The following is a 26,024-nucleotide window of genomic DNA, read 5'->3' as shown; positions in this document are numbered from 1 at the left end:
AAAAAAAAAAATAAATATATTCTGTGTCCATACACTACACACAACTATAAGTTTGACTCGCAATACAAACACGTGTAATTTTTACACAGACTAACCAACACATATCCACAGAATATATATATAGAATATTCGATTACTAGATCGATTTTTTGATGTTCCGTCAAAAGAATCGTATGTTTTTATTACAAATTTGATAAAATCAAGGTTGAAATACTTACAAATGAAACGTTACGTTTTGGGCCGTTTTTTATGCCATTCAACTACACTAAACGGCATTTTTAGGGAGCTCTTTACACTATGAAAACGATTACAACAATGAAATATCGATTCTATAGCAACAGTTTTTATAAACGTCAATGATATTAGATCATTGATTTTTGATCTTTGCCAGAGGGGTAACGGTTACCGAGGCAGGTCTTGTTATTAATGGTCAAAGGGCTCTGTAGACCTTCACTATCAGAGATTCCCGAGCGTCCCAAAAAATTTTTTGTTTTTTAAAGAATATTTTCCGTTCTTCCCCCCCTTTCTTTCTTTCCCCCGTTGGTCTATTGTCGTAACCACGCACGACAATAGACCAACAGAACGGGGATCAAACCACCACCCCTCGGTGAAAAGACGACCACTCTATGTAGGAGGAGATATGAGTAGATTACGAAATGGGAGTAGAAAAACATTTTTCATCACGAAGGAAAGTAATTAACAGTTTTCTCACTATCAACATGTCGGATCGATTTCATGGATTTTTTGTTATACCAGCTTATTACGCAGTTATTTGTAATTTTCATTATCAACGAAATATTTTCTATACGATAATATACGTCTGGAAAAGAAAGTGGAAAAGCGCTGGAATGGCGACCCCGCACTAGTAAGCGAAGTGTTGGCCGACCCCCCACCAGGTGGACTGACGACATCTAGCGAGTCGCAGGGATTTGCTGGATGCAGGTGGCTCAGTATCGTGATGTTTGGAAGTCCCTACAAAAGGCCTATGTCCTGCAGTGGACGTCCATCGGCTGATATGATGATGATGATGATGATGATGATAATATATGTCTATTTTTTATAAATATTACGAGTATTAATGTGTTAGCAGTAAAAGTATAATAGTACATGTTAGTATATTATCATTACGATTGAAAGGACATACTTACTGGATAGTTCGCAGGTACATAAGGCTTAAGTCAGCCACTGACGATCAAGTAATCTCACATGCCTGCAGCGCTTCCGGTTTGACAGCCGAAAAAACTGATCGTGTTTTGGTCGCGTTGTGCATGACATCATACCGATCGCGACCAACACACGATCAGTTTTATCGAACGTCAAGCCGTTAGCGCTGCAGACATGTGGCCTTATCGGATGGTGAGTGGCAGCATTAGTCCGTTTAATCTGTCGAAGTTAAAAGGCACCGACTGTTCCTTTCATGACCTGCAAAGTGTTTTCTTCTAAATATATAAAAGCGATAGGTCACTCATCATCATCATCACAAAACCTCGAAAACAGCTTGATGTAGGAAGATGAAATTTGTCAGGGAGGTAGTTAGTTATAATTAGTAGACGTCCGCTAAGGACGTCGGACGGACGATAAGTAGTGCAAACATATCACACACTATGGGATAGACGAGAAATAAATTATTATTTACATTATACACACTTTACATGTGAGGAAAGAGCCCAAAAAATGAGAAGTTATCTAAAGACAGTTGTTAAAAATGAACACGAATTATATATTTTAAGAAATTAAATATCACGTGTCTCAAACGGTAAAAGAAAAACATCGAGAGGAAACCTACATACCTGGGATTTTTTTTAATTCTCTAGGTGTGTGAAGTCTGCCAATCCGCATCGGGCCAGCGTGGACTAACCCCTCTCTTTCTGAAAGAAGGCTCGTACTCAACAGTGAGCCGAATATGGGTTGTTAGTGATGATATAGTGTAAATATAATAAGTCATCCTGCAAAATGCGGGCGTATTTACTATTAAGTTTAGAAAGGTCACGCCATTGTCGGAAACATCTGCCTTTTAAATATCAAATAACTGGTTGTGCATTTTGTGGAAAGTTTATAAATGACGTAGCTTGTGTTTTATGCCTGTGTCTATTATTATTTTGTGATGTTCAACGATATTTTAAAGCAAAAAGTGATCCGAATTTAGCTGAGCGCACACAATATGAATAATTTTGTGTTTTCTTACATTATATATACATGTGTTGTGTATGCATTATCTATATCTATACTCTATACTAATATTATAAAGAGGTAAAGTTTGTAAGTTTGTAAGTTTGTCACATTTTTAAATGGGGTAATCTTCGGAACTACTGGTCCGATTTCAAAAATTTTTTCACCCGTAGAATGCTACATTATCGGGGAGTGCTATAGGCTAATATTTTATATTAGTATAATATATATTCGCCGAGTTAACACAGTTTTTGTCATACAGGTCGGACTGAAAATCCTCTTAAGCAGACTTATTCGCATGCGCTGCCTTAACCATTGTGTAAAATTGAAATTAATGTATGGAGGCTTTATGTATCTTTAAAAGTTCTACAAAAAAGTCAGCGCCATCATATATCTGTCTTCTATATATTAGCAGATAAAGTACCTTTTGTGTTTTAAAAATTATAAATTTAAATACTTAGGTTTGCGTCATTATTTATGCTACTTAACTTAAATCCTTATCAAAATAAATTATTTAATAATCACAAGGATATTATGGAGATAAGATTTGCCCTTTATAGTATGCTAATTAGTTAAATAGTTTCGGAGATAATACAAAATTTCTAAAAGACGCAGAAATTCCGCTACATGACGCTCCGCGCTTTCAATTACGTAGTTCCCGTTCCTGTGTGAATATGGGAATCAAACATAGCCTATGACACTCGCAAATAACGTAGCTTTCTATTGGTAAAACAATCTTTCAAATCGGTCCAGTAGATCCAAAGATTATAATTTTAGCATAGAAGTCTCTATTTTCCTTTGTCATCGCACCATGCTCATAGGGCTGGACCGATTTTGCTAAGGGTAGGGGTAAGGTGGGGAAGGTATAGGGTAGGGTAGGGTAGGGTACAGGTAGGGTAGGGGTTGTGTAAGGGTAGGGTAGGGGTAAAGGTAGGGTAGGGGTAGGGTGGGGTAGGGCAGGGTAGGGGAGTGTATGCCTAGGTTAGGGGTAGGGTAGGGGTAGGGCCTACCCCTATCCTAGGGGTAGGGAAAGGGAAGATTACGGGTAGGGTAGGGTACGGGTAGGGTAGGGGTAGGATACAGTTAGGGTACGGGTAGGGTAGGAGTAGGGTAGAGGTAGGAGATCGATACTGAAGCCTATTTTCTATTTTTTGTCTGTCTGTTTGCCTTTTTTTGACCGGGCATCACGCTGAAACTACAGAATGAATTCAAATGATACTTAAGACGATTTGAGACCATAATACGTAGAAGGATAATAGGATACTTTTTGTCGCGAAAACAAAATCAGAAATGGGTGAAGTAGGGGTAGAAAGTTTGTACGGAAAGTCCTTAATTTTTCTAGGTACATATGTAAATGTAAAATGATAAGTGGACTATTTATTAGGTATAAGTTAAAAAACTTGCAAAATAGAATGTGAAATAGGGGTTGAAAGTTGACATCGATTTTTACGCGGAGGAAGTCGCGGGCGTCCGCTAGTATATATATATGTGTTGAGTGTGTGATGTATATATAATGTATATATATATATATATATACACGTGTTTTCTTACATTATATATAGTTTTTATAGCCGTGATAGCCCAGTGGATATGACCTCTGCCTCCGATTCCGGAGGGTGTGGTTCGAATCCGGTCTGGGTCATGCACCTCAAACTTTTAAGTGCATTTTGAGAAATTAAATATCACCTGTCTCAATCGGTGAAGGAAAACATCGTGAGGAAACCTGCATACCAGAGAATTATCTTAATTCTCTGCGTGTGTGAAGTCTGCCAATCCGCATTGGGCCAGCGTGGTGGACTATTGGCCTTATCCCTCTCATTCTGAGAGGAGACTTGAGCTCAGCAGTGAGCCGAATATGGGCTGATGACGACGATATAGTTTTTAAACTTCCTGAACACACAACTCTGCTTTGTAGTATTAAACTGTTCACAAAAACTAATAAATAAGATGGAGTACTTTTGTATTAGTAATTATTGATTATTATATTAATTTACGTAAATGTTGATAGTGTTAAATTTTGTAAATAAAAATTATGTAAGAAGTTTGTATATGCGATTGTCAAGGAGACGCGTAACGTTTGTCTTTTTTAACCGACTTCAAAAAGGAGGAGGTTCTCAATTCGGTCGGTATTTTTTTTTTATATTTGTACACCGATTACTCAAAGACGTCTGGACCGATTTCAATTTTTTTTTTGTTTGAAACGGTATAGTCCCCATTTAGTCCCATTGCCATCATGTCAAGATCTAATGATGGGATCCTGGAGAAATTGAGGGGAACTTTCGAAAATTATATTGATGTCTGGTGTGGCGAACGAACTCTTTCGTTCGCCCACTTTAGATTAGGCCATCTACATTCACATTCCAGATTCATTTCATATTTAGAATTCCCTCGACCGCGCATGCGTGGATATATTGTTTCGCCCATACATTACATCTTTACCAGTCCTCCATTCAACACCACTTCATCTATTTGTTAAGCTTTTATTTTCTATCCTTTTACAATTGTTATAATCACTGATTATAACAATTGTAAAAGGTAAGGTAAAATAAATATACCAATCAACATCGTCGTTTTCATATCTACATAATAATATAAAACCTCCACGGCGATACTAGTGTGTTCGTAAACTTTTCCATTTAGTACTTTTAGCACTACAATTTCATTAAGGTTTGAAATCGATCTGATGATGGAGCCATAAAACAGACGAGGGAACTCATCGGCGACTTACAGCAGTTACTTTGTGTTTGGGCTTGATTAATTTGTATTAATGAGAACTTTCTACATAGATAGGTTGTGACTGTCATTTAGGGGTTTGGTGATGAAGACCAAGGTCAATTAAGGGAACCCCTTAAAGGATTACGGTAACTACCTTGTGTTGTGTTTGGCCTTGATTAATTCGTATTGCTGAGAACTTTCTACCTAGATGAATTGTGTCTGTTATTAGGGATCTGATGATGAAGACCAAGATCAATTAAGGGAACCCCTTAACGGTTTACGGTAGCTACCTTGTACTTGGGCTTGATTAATTTGTATTGCTGACAATTTTGTACCAAGAAGGGTTGTGAATGTCATTAGCGGTCTGATGTATTCGTTTGAGATGAAAATTGACAATAAAAATGGAAAAATAATGAAAAATTTTAATAAATAAAATACAACCGACTTCAAAACCTAAAAACGTACCCACTAAACTAAAAAGCGAAAAATAACATCATAATATGTTCTACCTGCTGATCAGTATGAAGGCGGTGCTTAGCCGGTGTTGTCTTAATTTAAGCCATTTCTGACAGGACCACACTACATGGCTCACACATGGCTTGAATTAATACATCACCGGCTTAGCACCGCCTTCATACTGATATACTGATCAGCAGGTAGAACATATTATGATGTTATTTTTCGCATTTTAGTTTAGTGGGTACGTTTTTAGGTTTTGAAGTCGGTTGTATTTTATTTATTAAAATTTTTATTGATAGGTTACACCGGCTTCAGTACGTTGCTTGTAAAGACTTAGTCTGGTTAGTCTATGATGCTCATTATCCTTAAATGAACTATCTAAGTTCGATGAGTTCGATGCTCTCGAGTTTACAGAGATATGAATTTAAATATAATTTTTAGTTTTGATTAACTACCTACATTGATTTTATCGTATCGTGTAATAACAATTGACTTCTTGGTAATGATATTACGATAATAATTATTACGATTATAGGTTTAAAAATAGGATCATTATCTTTGTCCGTGTAACTAGATTAATAATAACTAACTGAATTTATTGTTTTTGTTATGTAATTGATTTGTTTTTGGTCTATCAAGTGTAGATCTTATCGTTTTTAACTAGAATCCGACCAATTCCATTTTATAGGCACTGGGCAGTGGCGGAATAAAGTTTCATTTAGCTTTAGAGAGTCTATGCTCTGTCGTTTCAATAAACATACAAAGTGGATACTTACTTCTAGATTTATAGTCAGTTCCCAGGGCAGTTCAGTTTCGTATGTATGAAGTGCCCTTAGCCATTTCGTCCCTAAATCCTAATGACATTTTATACTAAGTATAGACATGCTATGTGCCTAAAAAATCACCGCAAAAAGTCTAAGTAATTCCATTATATATATACCGACTCGTAAATCTATTGTATATACAGTTTTTACAGTCAATATTCAGATATTATTTGTTTAAATAACTTTCTTTGTTTACTATGCGATTTTAATCAAGACAATAATTAGCCACTTTTGTTCACCTCAGTTTCGCGTTAGTGACATATCTAATTGTATAATATCATTGTATGAAAAGGTTTGGCTTGAAAACACTATCTATGAGAACGCAATTACTATGTCGCTATCAATTAGCTAGTGAAGTAGCTAAAGCCAGATAACATAATAATTATAAAGCCTTCACAATAAGCAAATAATACTGTTCCACGTGACGATAATCTGGTTAAAGTTGAAAAAGAAAAAGTATCAAACTACTTGGACCTTGCTCACGAGATTACCGCCATGTGGAATGTTGAGTCAACTGTTATTGTTCCGATAGTTGTTTCAGTCAATGGTCTTATAGCGAAAAGCTTCCACCAACATCCTAAGAAGCTTTCACTTAACTGTTGGATCAAGAGTCGGATACAGAAGGCAGTGATTCTTGAGACGGCGCGTATTGTGAGGAGGTTCCTCACTCCGGAGTCATGACCACCGGTTGCTTGGACACTCAAATGTCCCGCACCGAGAGGGTTTACTTTTTTTTAATTTTTTTAATAGTGTTTTGTATTATATTTTATATTAACATTGATAAAATTAAAAAAAGATAAATAAATAAATGAGAAAAAAATAGAGCCTACACAAATACAAAAAAAAAACATCTCTTTTAGTTTTTTTTAAACAATAATGTGAACCAACACCTGTTTTTACACGTGTAAATTATACCTACTTATCATCAACGAAAGCCTGGATTACATAGCATTACAATAATCTATACATGCGTATAATAAAATGGGATTTCAAGGCGGTATATACCGGAAAGCTAAATTGCTTGGTGATACGTCTTTACCGGTAGCGTGGTAACTATCCTCGGCCGATGTCTACTAACCAGACCTGAACCAATTAAGAAAATACCAAATCTTAAATTGATCCGTGATGACGTGATGAGTCCATGACCTACGGATCTGAGACTTGGTCGCTAACTATAGGCCTCATTAAAAGGCTCAAAGTCACTCAGCGGGCGATGGAGCGAGCTATGCTTGGAGTTTCTCTGCGTGATCGAATCAGTAATGAGGAGATCCGCAGACGAACCAAAGTCACTGACATAGCTCTGAAGCTGAAGTGGCAATGGCAGGCCACATAGTTCGAAGAGCCGATGGTCGTTAGGGTCTCAAGGTGCTGGATTGGCGATCTTGCACTGGAAAGCGCAGTGATGGTCGACCCCCCCACTAGGAGGACCGAGGACATCAAGGTTGCAGGGAGCCACTGGATGCTGGCGGGTCGAGACCGTTGTGCTTAGAAATTCATGCAAGAGGCTTATGTCCAGCAGTGGACGTCCATCGGTTGACGTTGATGATGACGATGAAATTTTTACTTACTTTCATTACTTTTGCATTTATTTAGTCGTTGTTATCAACCCATATTCTGCTTACTGCTGAGCTCGAGTCTCTTCTCAGAATGAAAGAGGTTAGACAAATAGTTGACCACGCTGGCCCAATGCGGATTGGCAGATTTCACACACGCAGAGAACTAAGAAAATTTTCTGGTATTAAAATGCACACAACTGAAAAGTTGGAGGTGCATGCCCCGGACCGGATTCAAACCCACCACCCTCCGGAATTAGAGGCAGAGGTCATATCCACTGGGCTACGTATCTAAGACTCATAACTTTAGTATGGATGGATTATTTTACCGCAGCTAAAAACTAGTCAAATCGATTTCTATGGAATAAATTCGAAAGAAAAAACGCTACGAAGCTAAATAACTTAATGAATATTACGAGTAAGTAAAGTAGACAAGTTGGAAGCTCGCCAAGATGTCGTGAGCCTGAATAAATGGCTTGAACTGTGGCTTAGAATGGCGTTTCGAAAGTTATTACTGAGGTTAGCTCAAGGTTTTACCATCTTTTTATTCCCAAGCTTCTTTAGGCATTTATTTATACTTAACTTTTACTTGATTTACTTTTTAGTTAAGTTTTTTACATCCTAACAGGTAAAGAACTGTCTCGTTGGTATAGTGGTTTCTGATCACGAAGTTCTGTGTTTGAGTCCTGTGAGAATCTGAGTTTTTCTTTCTTCTGAGAAGTTTTTAATGAAAATTCTCAGCTGTAGTATGTTGGTGATTATATCCCCGTGCCTCGGAGAGCACGTTAAGTTAAAAAAAATCGGTTGTCTGTTAAGACGGCTTATTGACGATAGTTGAACGTGACAATGATCAGCGACCCCACACCAGGTGGACTGACGACATCAAGCCAGTCGCAGGGATTCGCTAGATGCAGGTGGCTCAGTATTGTGATGTTTGGAAGTCTCTACAAAAGGTATGTCCTGCAGTGGACGTCCATCGGCTGATATGATGATACATGATCACCCGAAGCGTGAATGTGTTTGTTTGATTTTTAAGTTTCCACGCCTTAAAATGCAAATTGATTTTAAAACTCCTTTACCAATAGAAAGCTTCACTATCAGCGAGTAATACAGGCTATATTTTATTCCCACATCCCCAAAATAACGAGAACAACGCAGGTAAAACCGCGGGGCGACCGCTATTAAAATATATAAGTAATCAAAATATCAACAACTATCAACAACTTCTTGATTACCGAATCGCTCTCGTGTTCTAGAACAGCCGATGCAAGTAAATTGAAAAAAAAAATATCACAATTATGACCGCGAACCTTGAAAATGCAGTGGTATAATTCTTATTCAGTTAAGTTTTTATAAAGGGGGTCTCTTCACACTAATCTGTAAGTGATAACAGATTAGAAGCTTAGCTTAGTGCTTACTTTATTGTTAAAACTATTAACTCTAAAGTGTACTGTTTGTCTGTTTTTCTCGCTGTCGCTTATTGAATTGAAATGGAATTTTATATAAATTCTCAAGATAAATTGAGTTTTTGATGAATGTATCGCTTAATTTATATATTAAAACAAAGTCAGGCTCATTACACGATTTATAACTCTTCGTATACCTTCGGCGACAAAATCAACACGAGTTAAACCGTGAAACACAGCTAATTTTAAAACGTCAAATCAAAAATATACATCCTTAATCAAAATTTATATTTTCATACAGTGATAATCGTAGGAAAATTTTATATTGAAAGAGCATTTATCGCGTAAGTGTTATACGGATTATATTTAAATTGTTGCTAATAGAAGAACGGCTTCATATCAATCCTCACGGCTTAAGCTCAAAGCCCATTAGAGCCACCCGGCGCCATTTATCACCACCTCGCCGCTTTGTTGAGTTCTATTTGCAAACGCTCGCTACACTAACTCCACCAACGGACGACTTGGTAGTCATCCGTTGCTCGCAATCTTGCATTGCGTGTTCTTGGACTCAAACTTCTCCCCCTCATTCATAGACTTTCTTTCGAACGTGTAATACATAATTACAAACACATGTAGTGGCGATCACTGATAAACTACTTATCTATTTGCTGACAACGCAATAACCACTCGTAGACCACGCGACATTTACTGATTGACACGCGACATTCAACTATGGACCACCTGTCGACAACAAGTGGACACCGAACGACTAATCGGGTGTCCGGTACCTACCGGAAACCCGATTAGTCGTTCGGTAGCGCATTGGACCTCCAATGCGCTATTATCTTTACTTAAGCCCAACCACGACTTTTAGTCGATGCATTATGAAATAAGCCAAAAATAAACTGATTTATGGATGATTTTGTGCTACCATATCCAGATCGCACTCGAACTGCTAAAGCAGATTGATATAATGATGATCGATTGTGTCGATATCACTTTATTACTCATAGGTATGTAAGTGATAGGTATGATTTGAGTTAAGACTGATAGGATTTACTGATGCATATTGTACCTAATATTGATAACAGGTGATCGAGTGCAAATTATTTATTACAAGCGGATGCCCGCGACTTTGTCCGCGAGAAAAATAATGTAAACTTTAATAGTATTTGTACGTGCTCATTAAGAAGATAACAATCGTAAAGCAAGTTATTTTAAAAATAAAGATGATCTCGCGAACCTTTTTTAGATCTTTAAATGAGCAATATACCGCCAATTGCCATGCATCGTTTTGTTATATTTTAAAGGGATTAAGCAACGTCTTTAATACTATATCCCGGATCTATAAGCTAACCTTTATGAGATTGTTATGGCATTTGGGGTATATGGATATACTTAAACTAAAGCTTAAGCCGAATTAAACCGAGCGGCTTACGTAGTTACTATCTATATATATAAAAAAGTCGGGTTTGTTACAACACTTATTACTCGAGATCTGCTGGACAGATGTTCATGGTTTTTGATTCTTTGGATTTGTCTCCGCCAAGAATATCAGAATATATCTTAAAAACAATGAAAACTAGTTATAAAATATGAATAGCTTTCCATAAATGTTACTTTATACCTGTCAAACATTGTCCATCCTGTCAAATACTGACAAATGATTAACATTTACGCTTGAGTTCATAAATTTATTTTGCTATTTCCGAAAACAATTTCTAAGATTTATTATATAGGTTAACGAATGTGTAAATGTCTTTTTATGTTCTCTATGATTTTTCCAAGAAAACTAATTTACATAGGTATAAAAATCAATAATTTTAGGGTAGGGGTAGGAGTAGGGTAGTTAGTGTACATAAGTCAAAGCGAAGCTTGACCGAGTCCCCTAGTATTAAATAAAAATATCACACAGCGATAATCCGCGTAACGTAACTGACAAGTGTGAGAAGTCCCCCGCGAAAATTAAATAACCGAAAATCGCTTCGGTGTCGCAAGTGTGGCACTGTGAACGGTTCAGTGGGCACTGGCACTGGGCCTTTCGCAACGGCTTTCACAACTGCCAACAATCTCTGCATCTAGAAATAAGGGCCGCTTTTTGTTAGCATCGCTTATTAGGTCTGTTACGCGCACATTTCACTATGGACTCATTTCAATATATTATGGATGCGAGAGCCAGACGTCCTTCATTAATTTTAATAAATTATCAATTGTTTTTAAGCTATTGCATAGCTTTTATCGCGGGCTTTGAGCGTGGCGACCGAATCCAGAAATTCCGTAACGAAAATAAACCTAACACGTAAGCCGAGCATCCTTATTTAGATTTTAATAAAATCCTTGTATTTTTAAAATTTTAATGATACGGAGTACAAAAGTGGACCTGAAACGGACCATCTCCTTTAATGATGTTTTTCGAGGGGCTTTCGCGAAACTAATCTATTCCGGACATGATTTCTCATAGCCGAGGAAACCTCTGTCTCCGATTCCGGAGGGTGTGGGTTCGAATCCGGTCCGGGGCATGCACTTCCAATTTTTCAGTTGTGTGCATTTTAATACCAGAGAATTTTCTTAGTCCTCTGCGTGTGTGAAGTCTGCCAATCCGCATTGGGCCAGCGTGGTGGACTATTGGCCTAACCCTTCTCATTCTGAGAGACTTCAGATTCTGAGACTCGAGCTCAGCAGTCAGTAAGCCGAATATGGGTTGATAACGATAGGCCATTACCTATCGTTATCAACCCATAAATTGGTAGGTTGATAAACTTTTTTACCTACTTTTAGCATAAAATGAAAGCTAAAAGTAGGTCTGTTCATGGCAGACTCGTGTTCCACTATGGACTAATTTCACCATGGATTATTATTTCACTATGGATTAATTTCACCATGAATTCATTTCACTGTGGACTCAATTCGCTGATGTGATACTAAAGCAAAGTTTTAATTATTTTTTTCGTTTTAATTTTTTTTACACTATTCAAAAAAACAAAAAGGTTCTATAATCTTTCCGTACTATATGTTTGTGTGTCTACGATGCTTTTAAAAACTATTAATAGGAGTATATCAGTCGGGAGAAAGATCAGCTTGATGCATTTAACGGGACGTACATGCCTGTAGCGATAACAACTTGACGTCCGATAAAACTGATCCTGTGTTGGTCGCGATCGCCATGATGTCATGTACATCGCGACCAACACACGATCAGTTGTATCGACTGTCAAGCAGTTAGCGCTGCAGGCATGTGAGCTTATTTGATATTCATGGTTGACATTAAAGTACATAGGTAAGTGCCTACTCTTCGAAACAGTTGTACCACCACCAACTGAACCAATTGAAGTTTCACTCTATTTGGTTGCGTTGAAGAGTTGAGTTGGAGTGAGAGATGGCCGGACTCAACATCGAGAGGTCCTGGGTTCGATTTTTGCTGGACAATGGGGTCAGACACAGGCACAGACTTTACGACTAATTACAGGGGAATGAGATTATTGGTCATATTTAAAATATATGTTATCAAATATTCTTTATAATAATTTTAAATAGTTTAAAAAACACGCTTTTATCACGAACTAAAAATAACAAATATTGGATTTAAGTCACGTGACTATTTGTTTCGTATTTCTGACAGCAAATCCTTTCCATCTCCTTTAATTTGGTATCCATATCATGGGGGTGGATTTCAAGCCATCTTGGGGAGGCCGTCATATTGGATTTGTAATGACGTTTCTTAGCTAATCTATTGTCATCATAACTCATAGCGTGTGCAAAATTTCATTCCAAGACCGGGAAGTGGGTCAAATTAAGATTCCAAGATTTGATTTTCTTACAATACAAAGTTACAAGTGAAGCTAATATAAGCGTGCTAAGGGTTCCTTTTCTTTTCATTCATTTAAGGCATTCCAAGGATTGTTTTATAAAACGAGATATTTTTACGAGAATTTTTCAACCACTGCCAGCCAGTTGGTAGTTCATCGTCGTCATCAACCCATATTCGGCTCACTGCTGAGCTCGAGTCTCCTCTCAGAATGAGAGGGGTTAGGCCAATAGTCCACCATGCTGGCCCAATGCGGATTGGCAGACTTCACACACGCAGAGAATTATCTGGTATGCAGGTTTCCTCACGATGTTTTCCTTCACCGATTGAGACACGTGATATTTAATTTCTTGAAATGCACACAACTGTAAAGTTGGAGGTGCATGCCCTAGACCAGATTCGAACCCACACCCTCCGGAATCGGAGGCAGAGGTCATATCCACTGGGCTATCACGGCTCTTGGTCGTGGTGGTAGTTCATGATAGTCTATAATATGCAATATGCATGAAAGCAGATCCATCTTCTTGAAAAATATTCTAGCGATGCGATTATATGCGATAGCGATGCGATAACGGTTAATTCGTATAATATACTCGTAACTCTCTATTCATATTTATAGTAAACACAACAACGACGCGTGTTTCTAAACAGCCATTGTTTCTTACATTTGACGTATTATACATCCGTAGTACGAGATTGCGCGCATATGTACATAGTTTTCGAGTCATCGTCATCATCATATCAGCCGATGGACGTCCACTGCAGGACATAGGCCTTTTGTAGGGATTTTTTTTTTATTTTGAATAAGCAAGCGCTTAGCTGCAATCATGCCTGATGGTAAGCGATGATACAGCCTATGGTGGAACGCGCTTGCTTAGAAGATGCCTATTCACTATTGAAAATACCCATATTGTAGGTGGTGGGGAAAACTGAAGCTGGGAGAGCATTCCACATCTTTGCAGTGCGTATAAGGAAAGAGGACCTAAACCGCTTAGTACGCGTCCGAGGGATTTCGACGACTTAGCGGTGCAGATCTCTGCGATGCCTAGCCGTCCTATGTTAAAACGGGGAAGGTGGCAAGATCGAACAGTTCCTGAGCGCACTCCCCGAGATATATCTTGTAGGGACTTCCATCCAGCGAATCCCTGCGACTCGCTTGACGTTTTGAGTCCACCTGCGGTGGGGGAGTCGACCAACACTGCGCTTACTAGTGCGGGGTCGCCATTCCAGCACTTTGGGACCCCAACGTCCATCGGCTCTTCGAACTATGTGCCCCGCCCATTGCCACTTCAGCTTTGCAACTCGTTGAGCTATGTCGGTGACTTTGGTTCTTTTGTGGATCTTCTCATTTCTGATTCGATCACGCAGAGATACTCCTAACATAGCTTGTTCCATTGCAGTCGTTTTCGAATAGGCAACAAAAATTATTATTTCAAAGAGTAAGTCGATAGCGATAACAGTTTTTTTCAAGGCTTTATGAGTTACGACCTTAAATAACATAGCTAGCTTATCTTTCGTGATTAGAAACCTCTACATAGCGTTTTCTCTTACAAAGACGAGATCCCGAATTTCTTATCGATCCAAACTCCATCGGTCCTAACATCCAGTAACAAAACCAGAAAATTAAATAAATGTATTTCGAAGAAAACTAAGTCTTCATCAGTCCTAACATTAATTAACAAAACCAGAAAATTAAATAAATGTATTTTGAAGAAAACTAAGATATTCTAAAACCAGGTGCTTATTTTTAATGTAACAAGCAAGAAAGCATCTAGTTAGCCTATATTTCGTAATTAGAAACCTCTGCATAGCATTTTCTTACGTTTGTCGTTTAGGTCGATAAATTAAAGTTATATTCACAAGGGCTTTAATACAAGAATTTTACGAAAGTTGATTTATGACAATGGATGTCAGGACCGATGGAGTTGGAATTTGTCTGGCATCACCAGACAAATTCCAACTCCATCGGTCCTGACATCCATTGTCATTAATCAAGTTCCGTAAAATTTAAGGCGAGATATAAAACACCAACAAAACCCCGATAATGAAATAAAGGTACTTCGAAGAAAATGAAGTTATTCGAAAACCGTCACCACCCTCGAGTCGGTAACTCGTGCTAGTAGCCTCCGTTTGTGTTCGCTTGACCGTGATCTCATGGTGTAAGCTTATGACGAATTGATTGGTTACACTTTTGTGTAATATTTATGGTTTTGAACAATTGCAATTTTCACATGAACAATTATTTATCCTTTGAAGTGCATCGTTATTATATTCTGTAACCAGAGGCGACGACATCATGAATTTCACCGGCAAAAACTGGCTACTGAAGGCAAAAGACCGATAAAAATGACAGCACCTGGAGGAAGCCTTCATCGTAAAGGGTTCTGCTTTTAAAATAAAAGGAAAGAAAAGAAACATTTTAAAATTTTTTTGACGGCGTCCGTGGCGCAGTGGTATGCGCGGTGGATTTACAAGACGGAGGTCCTGGGTTCGATCCCCAGCTGGGCAGATTGAGATTTTCTTAATTTGTCCAGGTCTGGCTGGTGGGAGGCTTTGGTCGTGGCTAGTTACCACCCTACCGGCAAAGACGTACCGCGATTTTGCGTTCCGGTACGATGCCGTGTAGAAACTGAAAGGGGTGTGGATTTTCATCCTCCTCCTAACAAGTTAGCCCGCTTCCATCTTAGACTGCATCATCACTTACCATCAGGTGAGATTGTAGTCAAGGGCTAACTTGTAAAGAATTAAAAAAAAATTATAACTTACTTTTTTAAATTTTTTTTTTATTGAGAAAGAATACAATAAGGAACTTAAGCTAACTTATCCTAATAACTATACAAATTATGCCCACGTGGAATGGTGGCAAGAATACTGGCTGCATTTCTCATCTGGACTCATCAAGGGCTAACTTGTAAAGAATAAAAAAACAACAAAAAAAATGCCCCCGCACTGCCGGTTTCTATGCGACATCGTATCAGAACGCTAGCTCGCTTAGTGGTTCGTCTTTGCCGGTAAGGTGGTAACTAGCCATTGCCGATGTCTTCCTACTGAACCGATTTGGCTGAAATGCATGTACTCTGCTGTAGACCATTAAGATAGATAATGATGATGGTGATGTATTTAGGTAAATTGCTTTTTAAGCGGAAAAGGGCAGTTTAACTTTTTGCCACTACCATATTACTTTGGAGAAAAATCAACAACTTAAGTGTTCTATCGTTTAGTTTTGAGCACAATTGAATTGTTACCAATAAGGTCAGGGAACTCTGATATTATTGCTCACAGAACAAAGATGATCCAGAATGAGTCTTTACGGTGAAACTCATAAAAAAACGTCACGCGTCTCCTTGACATCCGCATTTACAAACTTTTTTCATTTGTATTTCAAAATTTAACACTAACAACAATTACGTAAATCTATATATATAAAAATTAATTGCTGTTCGTTAGTCTCGCTAAAACTCGAGAACGGCTGAACGGATTTATCTTATCTTGGTCTTCAAATGTTCGTGGAGGTATAGGGAAGGTTTAAAAGGTGAGAAAAATTAGAATAATTGCCGGGAAAACCATAAAAACAACCCTTTTCTATTTCCCATACAAACGTTTAAGAGTCAAGGGGTAGGGTATGGTAGGGGTAGAGTAGTGTAGAGTAGGGATAGGGAAGAAGTGCACATAAGCCAGAGCGAAGCTTGACCGGGTCCACTAGTTACGTATAATAATAATCAATAATTGCCAATAAAAAATACTTCATCTTAATTCTTTAGTTTTTGTAAACAGTTTTTAAAATATTTAAAAACATAGATCCATTTTTCTTGAATAATATTGAATATTACTGATGCGACGCTTCGTGTCGTACTGACTCGAGAATGTATTCGTTTTTGAATTCTGTATCTGGAGCGGCTACGACACATGTAGGAGCCGGTTAAATATCAAACCTTTCGTCAAATCAAACGTGTATGTCAAACATCGTATGAAGCGTTTGTCAAACAATGCTAAATGAAAAAGTCGAGTGTGACAAGCAAGTTCGTCAAACATATTTGATCGTTTGCTGCGTTTGTCAAACATTGCTCAGTGAAAAGTCAAGTTCGACAAACAATTTATGGTTAATATATGAGAAAGAGCAGTGGAGGATATGGCTTGGTGTGGGTTCGAATCCAGTCCGGGGTATGCACGTCCAACTTTTCAGTTGTGTGCATTTTAAGAAATTAAATATCACGTGTCTCATACGGTGAAGGAAAACATCGTGAGGAAACCTGCACACCAGAGAATTTCCTTAATTCTTTGCGTATGTAAAGTCTGCCAATACGCATTGGGCCAGGCAGCGTGGTGGACTATTGACCTAACCCTTCTCATTCTGAGAGGAGACTCGAGCTCAGCAATGAGCCGAATATGAGTTTATGAGTTGATAATGATGATGATGATGATATGAAAATGAAGGTGAGAAGTTAAGCATTGCAGCAAATGTCTACCTTTTTACGCTAATACAGAATTCTACAGAACACTAGCTAGTTCCCTCGTTACACTTAAGTATTCTTTTCTGCAGAATTTATTAAGTTATAAATATAGGTGTTAAGTTTCTCACGCCATATTATTTACAGAAAAAGAATAAATAGAAAAATATCAACAAGTAACAAGTATGTACACGTATAAGGTAAGCGCGAGGTCAGAAGTGAAAACGTTTATAAAACGTTAAGATGAATGAAATTACTCCATTGTTACTTCAATAATCGTTTGTCGTTATAAAAAGAATACAATAAAAAAATGCAATAATATATTATGTTGTCTTTACAGCAATACTGAATACAGTGGTTAACGTGTTGTACAAGGTTTTTAACTGGGGTAAGCATAATACATCGCCGTGATAGCCCAGATATGACCTCTGCTTCCGATTCCGGAGGATGTGGGCTCGAATCCGGTCCGGGGTATGCACCTTCAACTTTTCAGTTGTGTGTATTTTAATAAATTAAATATCAAGTATCTCAAACGGTGAAGGAAAACCTCGTGAGGAAACCTGCATACCTGAGAGTTTTCTTAATTATCTGCGCGTGTGAAGTCTGCCAATCCGCATTGGGCCAGCGTGGTGGACTATTGGTCTAACCCCTCTCATTTTGAGAGGAGACTCGAGCTCAGTAGTGAGGCGAATATGGGTTGATAACGACGAAGCATAATACATAAAAAATGTTGTAAATGTATATTCCTGTCTATGAAGTGCTCAGTTTTTCTTTCTTTCAAGAAATTCTGAGCAAAAAATTTTTATTACAAGCGTAGAAAACGAAACCTAGTATCTCGTGCAGATAAAAAAACATAAATTGTACCTACACCAAATACGCGGCAGGGTTGAAATATCACTCTTTCTTTCTTTCCGACTCATTACGAAAGAGATAACAATATTTTCGATTGCACCTTTATTGGTCGGCAGTGTCAGGTTCATTATCATCTTATCCGTCAACCAGACAATTGGTTTTGTACGAAAATTTTATATTAAGTTGCCCGCGACTTCGTCCACGTGGAAATCAATTTCAAGTTTCAACCCCTATTTCACCACTTTAGGGGTTATATTTTAAGAATTCTTGAATCATATTATACTCGTATTTCGTATTTTTTATGACTTATGAACAAACTTTTAAAACTGTAAGTAACTCTAAAAATGAAGGACTTTCCATACAAATTCTAACCCCTTTTTCACCACCTTCTATTTTTATTTTAGGGTCAAAAAGAACCCTATGTTTTGCTCCAAGGTCCTATTTAACCAAAAGTCATCTTCAACGGTTTAGTCGTTTAACCGTGAAAAGGTAACAGACAGACAGACTTACTTTTTCATTTATAATATTAATATAGATTAGATATTATGTCACCAGCGCTCCGAAACTGAGGCGGACAAAAGTTGCTAATGTGTTTTTCAGATAGCATGGGTACGGTGACAGTCTGTATGACGTTCATAATACGTACTATTATCGTGAACTTTCAAGAGTAAAACGAACTGTCACCCGCACCATCCTACATGAAACGAACTGTATTTGTCTTAATTTTATTTAGATTTTAGTCACATTGTAAACAACGAAAGTTATTTAAAAAATAATACCTAAATATTGTCTACAATATCATCAAGTATCATGTCTAATAGTAGAAAATTTTGTAGAAAACTTAAAAGCTAAAAATCCAAATGTACCTATTAGGTACTAGAGTAACTCAGCGCTTATACGAACTCAATCTCACATCAACGAAGTCTGATAGCAGTCAGAAGAATATCTGATAGCAGTGGCGTGCACTTCATATATGCATAAACGCAATGCATACCCTGAGGATTCCTCACGTACCTGTACTGAAGGAGGAATTTCTCATTTTGTACAATTCGTACCTAAAGTGCATACCCTAGTCAAAAACCTTGTGCACGCTACTGTCTGATAGTATGGTATATCATGCGGTCAGCCGGATGGGAAGCATTGCTGTGGTGTCATCTTTCGCGTCGTCGGTTAAATGAGTCAATTGCTTAAAGGACGAGGGCATTTCGGTATCTGGACTAAAATTAGCTTAACTAGCCATGTATGAATGACGCTTTACAGTTCAGACTCGATTTTTCTCTTTTTTTTTATTCTTTACAAGTTAGCCCTTGACAACAATCTCACCTGATGGTAAGTGATGATACAGTCTAAAGATGGAAGCGGGCTTGTTAGGAGGAGGATGAAAAATCGTTTGGCGGTACGTCTTTGCCGGTAGGGTGGTAGCCACGGCTGAAGCCTCCCAACAGCCAGACCTGGACCAATTAAGAAAAGTTGTCCAGCTGGAGATCGAACCCAGGACCTCCGTTTTGTAAACCCACCGCGCATACTACTGCGCCACGGATACAGACATTTAGCATAGTTTCATCATCATCATCGTCATTATCAACCCATATTCGGCTGACTGCTGAGCTCAAGTCTCCTCTCAGAATGAGAGCGGTTAGGCCAATAGCCCAGTTGGCAGACTTCACACACGTAGAGAATTAAGAAATTCTCAGGTATGCAGGTTTCCTCACGATGTTTTTCCTTCACCGTTTGAGACACGTGATATTTCATTTTTTAAAATGCACACAACTGAAAAGTTGGAGGTGCATTCCCCGGACCGGATTATTTTGTAGATTGCATTTCTTCATTTTAACGAAGGCATTTGAAGATACCTACTCGATTAATAAAGCTATAAACAAACTTCTCCACAACACTAGTTTCTGCCTGTTCGCGATAAACTTGAAAATTAACGAACGGATTTTCATGAAATTTTCACAAACAGATATAGTAATTCGTAAGGAAGATTTAGGTAAATGCAATCAGTAAATTTTTTTTCTGTCTATCTGTATATTCGTTATAGAAACAAAAACTACTCGACGGATTTTAACGAAACATTTGGTACAATTATTCTCCATACTCCTGGGCAGGTTATAGTATACTTTTCATCACGCTACGATCAATAGGAGCAGAGCAGTGAAGGGAAATGTTGGGAAAACGGGAGAAGTTACTCCATTTTTACAGCGATACTACTGTAAGGGCTGGATTAGGGGTCTAAGGGCAGTCGAAGTCGCGGGCGTCCTCTATATCTAAATAATATTCCTTGACCCAATTTATTCGTAGGCGTCAGGTATTCGGTGTAACTGAATCACATATTTTCCGCTCCAATAACGTGCCAGTGTCAAAGACGTTGTATGGTTTCCGCCAAGGTATTTTTACTGATAATCTCTTGTTAAATAATTCTACCAATTATCCTACGAGTTATGTTGTACCTACTTGCGATAACTTACGGAATTTCAGAAACTAAATAGACGCTTGGCACTGTTTTCAACGACATACACACATTAAATGTATTTTCAGATTGTGGTTTATTATTATGTTGGCCTAACTATGGAAAATCTGTAATTGACTGTAGCATTTAGTCATTTTTTTTAATTTTTAACAATGTTGGTATAAAAATAAAAATTTAAATAAATAATCAACCCTCCCGCTGCGGGACATTTGAGTGCCCAAGCAACCGGTGGTGAGGGCTCCAGAGTGAGGAAGCTCCTCACAATACGCGCCGTTCCAAGAATCACTTTTGTATCCGACTCTTGATCCAACAGTTAAATGAAAGCTTCTCGAGGTGTTGGTCGAAGCTTTTCGCTATGAGACCATTGATTGAAACAACTATCGGAAGAATAATAGTTGACTAAACATTCAACATGGCGGTAATCTCGCGAGCAAGGTCCAAGTATTTTGATACTTTTTCCTTTTCGGCTTTAACCATATTATCATCATGTGGAACAGTAATATCAACAATTTGCACGACGCACTGACCGATCGACTAGCACTATATCAGGTCTATTGGCAACAATATACCTGTCAGTGATAATCGTTCGGTCCCAGTAGAGCAATGCACTGCTATTTTCAAGAACTGACGCTGAATCGTACCTTAGTAAGGTATCTCAAAATCGATAAGGCTATACTGAAGAGCAAGCAACTGAAAACTGAGCTGGTGGATTATCTTGGCTACTTGATTATGTATATGCAAGTATTCACCGTTAGCAAAGTGAGAACACCCGGACACAATATGCCTGAGGGACTCCTCAGGAGTAGCAGACGCCGCGCGGTTTCACCCTCGTGATTCCCGTTCCCGTAGGGATACGGGAATATAATATAATTTATAGTAATAAGGTACTATAAATTATATTATATCCCCGTATACTACCAATAGTAAAAGATTTTTTTAAAGGGGTTAAGTAGTTTCAGAGCAATGCAAACAAACATACAAACAAACAATCAAATCTTTCCTTTGTAAAATATTAGTATAGATTATTATCTGTCTATTTTCTTGAGACTTGTGACACCTCGAAATACTTTTATGTCAAAAATTCTTTACATCATAATTAGAAAAACACCGATATCTTCGGACTAGCTTATCGGATCTTTATCATGTATAGCATCGATCATGTCAGCTATCAAACAAATTTAAACCATAATCATATTATAGAAGCTAGGATGACACATACATTTTGACGACCTTTTCTCAACACAGAGGTCTTGGGTTCGATTCCCAGTTTTTTTTACTGTTAACAAGTTAGCCTTTGACTACAGTCTCACCTGATGGTAAGTGAAGATGCAATCTAAGATGGAAGCGGGCTAAATTGTTACGAGGAGCATGAAAATCCACACCCCTTTCGGTTTGTACAATATCGTACCGGAACGCTAAATCACTTGGCGGTACTTCTTTGTCGGTACGGTAACTAGCCACGGCCGAAGCCTCCCACCTACCAAAAGCTCGGGTCAGTTTAGGATTTGATATTTTCTAAATTGACTGAGGTTTGGTCTGGTGGTACGCATCGATTGGTTAGTTAACCAAACCTCGGGCCTCATAAGAAGGCTCAGAGTCACACAGCGGGCGATGAAACGAGCTATGTTAGGAGTATCTCTGCGTGATCGAATCAGAAATGAGGAGATCCGCAGAAGAACCAAAGTCCGACATAGCTCAACGAGTTGCGAAGCTGAAGTGGCAATGGGCGGGGTACATAGTTCGAAGAGCCGATGGACGTTGGGGTCCCAAAGCGACCCCAACGTCCATCGGCATAGTAAGCGCAGTGTTGGTCGACCCCCCACCAGGTGGACTGACGATATCAAGCGAGTCGCAGGGATTCGCTGGATGCAGGTGGCGCAGTATCGTGATGTTTGGAAGTCCCTACAAAAGGCCTATGTCCAGCAGTGGATGTCCATCGGCTGATGTGATGATGATAATAGAGAAAATAGACAAACTATTCAGTATTTATGCTGTAACCATTATAAAAAACCAACAACCAACCTATTAATTCAATGATTATAATCTCAAGTTAAAAAACGACTCAATCAATTTAATTCATCTTTATTTCATGTTTTCTAATAATTTGTAGAAGGTTGATAATGAACGAACAAAGTTTCGCAGAAAAGTGGAAAATTTATATTAATCTTTAATAAATGGTCTTGTAAACCAGTCTCTATAGAGAAGAGGAGAGATAAACCACGCACAGACGGATATAGCGAAATTACAAAGGTTCCAGGCTAATAGTCCACAACGCTGTTCCAATGCGGATTGGTTTCCTCGCGATGTTTTTCCTTTACCATTCGAGATACGTGATATTTAATTTCTTAATAACTGAGAAGCTGGAGGTATATGGGGACCGAATTTGAAACTTGCATTCCGACTATCACAGCTCACTTATTGACTTACCTTACCTTATCAGCTGATAGACGTCCACTGCTGGACACAGACCTCCTGCATCGACCTCCAAGCACAACTTATATCTACTGTGACAACGGTCTCGATCCGCCAGCATCCAGCGGCTCCCTGCAACTATTAACTACTAATGGCTAATGGCGGTATATCTGTCACCGTTAGATAGAAAAATACGTTAGTTTATAATCTCACTTGTGATATTATAATCTGCCGTCATATTGTGAACTGAAAATACTGATTGCAATTTAACGTGTTATTTTTCGGTATATTATAATCTATCGGAAGTGAAACCGTTAAATTGTCAATCAGGATAAATTTACCATAGAGTTACAAAAATATTACAGCGGGCACAATAAAAAAATTATTAAAAATTAAAATGGACAAATCAAAGAAAAAAGAAAATGAAAGAAAATCGGAGGGTTGGCCAGTGCGTTATTCCATTGTTGTGGTCCAAAAACTGTTATTCCATTAGTAAAATGTCGTTAATGTTAATTATAAGTATAATTTAGTTAATCTAAAGTTAGGTTAGGTTAGGTTAGAACATGACAATGCGGGTGCTAAAAAATCTAGCCCTGCGAATGACCAAACCGCAAGTCCAGCGTGATCATTCTATGGGCATTAACCTAAAGCACAAATGTTGACTACGGAACCCTAAAAAGGATCTAAGATCACATGAAAAATCAGAAATTCGTCACCTGTAAGTATCTAATCTAAAAGATACGTATAGTGTGACGCATCCATCGACCTATTTAATAAGCATGAACAAATCCATTTTTTTCATTGTTTCATAAACCCTCAAGCCAAACAGAGGGGTAATAAAACAAACACAAATATCTGTGTATCTATTTGTGACATTGTAACTCTGAAACGGATAATCTGGTTTTAATTTAGTTTTTAGTACAAAAACTGACTTTTTCCATACAAGTGTGCTTTGCTTAACCTAGTAAAATTCAATTAATATTTTTAATAAGTTTTCTGAGTAAAGTGAATGTGTAAGTTTGTCTGTGATACCGTAGCTCTGAAACGGATGGACAAAATTGGACGATTTTTTTATAGAAAATTTAGTTTCGTACGATGAACAGTGAATAAGCCACTGCGATTGAAGATTATCAGCATTTTTCCAAAATGGCGAAAACAATCTCGGACACAAAAAGTGATGAAAGTAATTTATTTTTCTTTTCTTTATGTTGTTTAGTTAATAAGTGCTTTATTTTTTTGCAACATTTTTTTACCAGACTTGAAAAAGTTTGAAAAAATTTGAGTTTTGGGCTGGAAAATTGCAAAAGTTTTAAATAATTCCCCATAAAAAGGGTTTATTTTCATTGCAAATGATTTTTAACATTTAATTTTAAATAATATGTTAAAATTAAAAAAAAAATTCAAGATTTCATTTTTGGACTTAACATTTATAATATACCTACATAGTACATACTCATTCTAATTTACAACTTCCTAGTAGTATAATAGTCTCTGCGCTAAACCGCGGACACACGGACAGACAGACGGACATCGCGAAACTATAAGGGTTCCTTGTTGACTACGGAACCCTAAAAACATTTCAAAAACAAAAAGAGTTAGAAGTTTTAAAAAAAATAAGTTTTGAAATTGTGATACACCTATACTTTAGTTTTCTCAAGAGGGACGAAAATAAAATGAAGGGAGGGACGAAACGGGGAATCTGTTTTGTGTGATTTAAACAATAAAAATACAGTTATTAAAAAATCAGAAAAATCAGAAAAAATTACAACTTTTTTATTAGTTACGCTTAAATTAACAAAATATGAATGTGTTCTTACATTGCTAGTGCGATGATTGTTAAATATAAATCTGAGATTTTTACTTTTTTGGAGTTCTTGGAAGCTTATAATATAGTTACTTAGGTACCTCTCTTGAGTCACTCATATATTATAATGATTATAAATATAAATTATGAATAATTCTGATTATAAATATATATAATGTTATATGTTAATAGTTTAATAGTACGAGTAAGTCTACAGACGGCGGGGCGACGTTGTTTTGTACTGTGCTAATATTCTATAGACATTATGTAGATCTATTATATTGTAGGCTTTTCAGACTGAATTCGTTGGGAATCTTCAAAGCCTTTCCAATTTTACAACATTAATTATATTACTCAAAAATAATGTACAAAGTAATTATATAAATATGCATAATTTAATACGTATGACACTTGGAGACTGCCGACTCAACTCTCAATACTCAATAGCTCAACGGTAAGAGCAGTCGGACTCATCACTGAGGGGTGGTGGTTCGATCCCCGCCCCGTTGGTCTATTGTCGTACCCACACCTAGCACAGTCTTTCCCGACTAGTTGGAGGGGAATGGGAATATTGGTCACATTTAAAAGATATGGCAAATATTCCTTTAAAAAAGAAAAAAAATATTTACATATAGTAAGAAGGTTTTTATGATTTATTTTTAATTTTTTTTGTCATTGTTCCAGGCATGGTTGGAGCACCCGATGTCATCAAGCCCTCTGAGAAAGTCGAATCATACTCGCCTCACGTCAACGGCAACCCCATATTCACTATCAGCGGTAAGTGATCACCACAATACATAAGCTACGCCGTGATAGCCCAGTAGATATGACCTCTGCCTGCAAGATGCACCCACTTGTCAGTTATGAGCATTTTAAGAAATTAAATATCACGTGTCTCATCATTATCATAATCATTACTAACCCATATTTAACTCACTGATGAGCACGAGTTTCCTCTGTTAATGAGAGGGTTTAAGCTCATAGTCCATCACGCTGGCCAAATGCGTATTGGCAGACTTCACACACGTAGAATTAAGAAAATTCTCTCTGAAAATTTTAATTTCTTAAAATGCACACAACTGAAAAGTTGGAGGTGCATGCTCCGGA

General features: G+C 37.7%; 1 protein-coding gene across 2 annotated transcripts in view; it reads left to right on the top strand.

Annotated features, from left to right (window-relative positions):
• The window catches only part of LOC112057909 (solute carrier family 41 member 1), a 116,050-nt gene that overhangs the window by 43,575 nt on the left and 46,451 nt on the right, over positions 1-26,024 (top strand). For both annotated transcript variants that reach the window (XM_052889198.1, XM_052889197.1), the window contains one exon: positions 25,602-25,694. In XM_052889198.1, coding sequence (XP_052745158.1) covers positions 25,604-25,694 — 91 coding nt within the window. In that variant the 5' untranslated portion in view covers positions 25,602-25,603. The remainder of the gene's footprint in view (positions 1-25,601; positions 25,695-26,024) is intronic.

This window comes from Bicyclus anynana, chromosome 25, assembly GCF_947172395.1.
Source record: "Bicyclus anynana chromosome 25, ilBicAnyn1.1, whole genome shotgun sequence".
NCBI lineage: Eukaryota > Metazoa > Arthropoda > Insecta > Lepidoptera > Nymphalidae > Bicyclus > Bicyclus anynana.
Note: the sequence above shows the minus strand (reverse complement) of the source record. Positions and strands in the feature narration are given on the sequence as shown.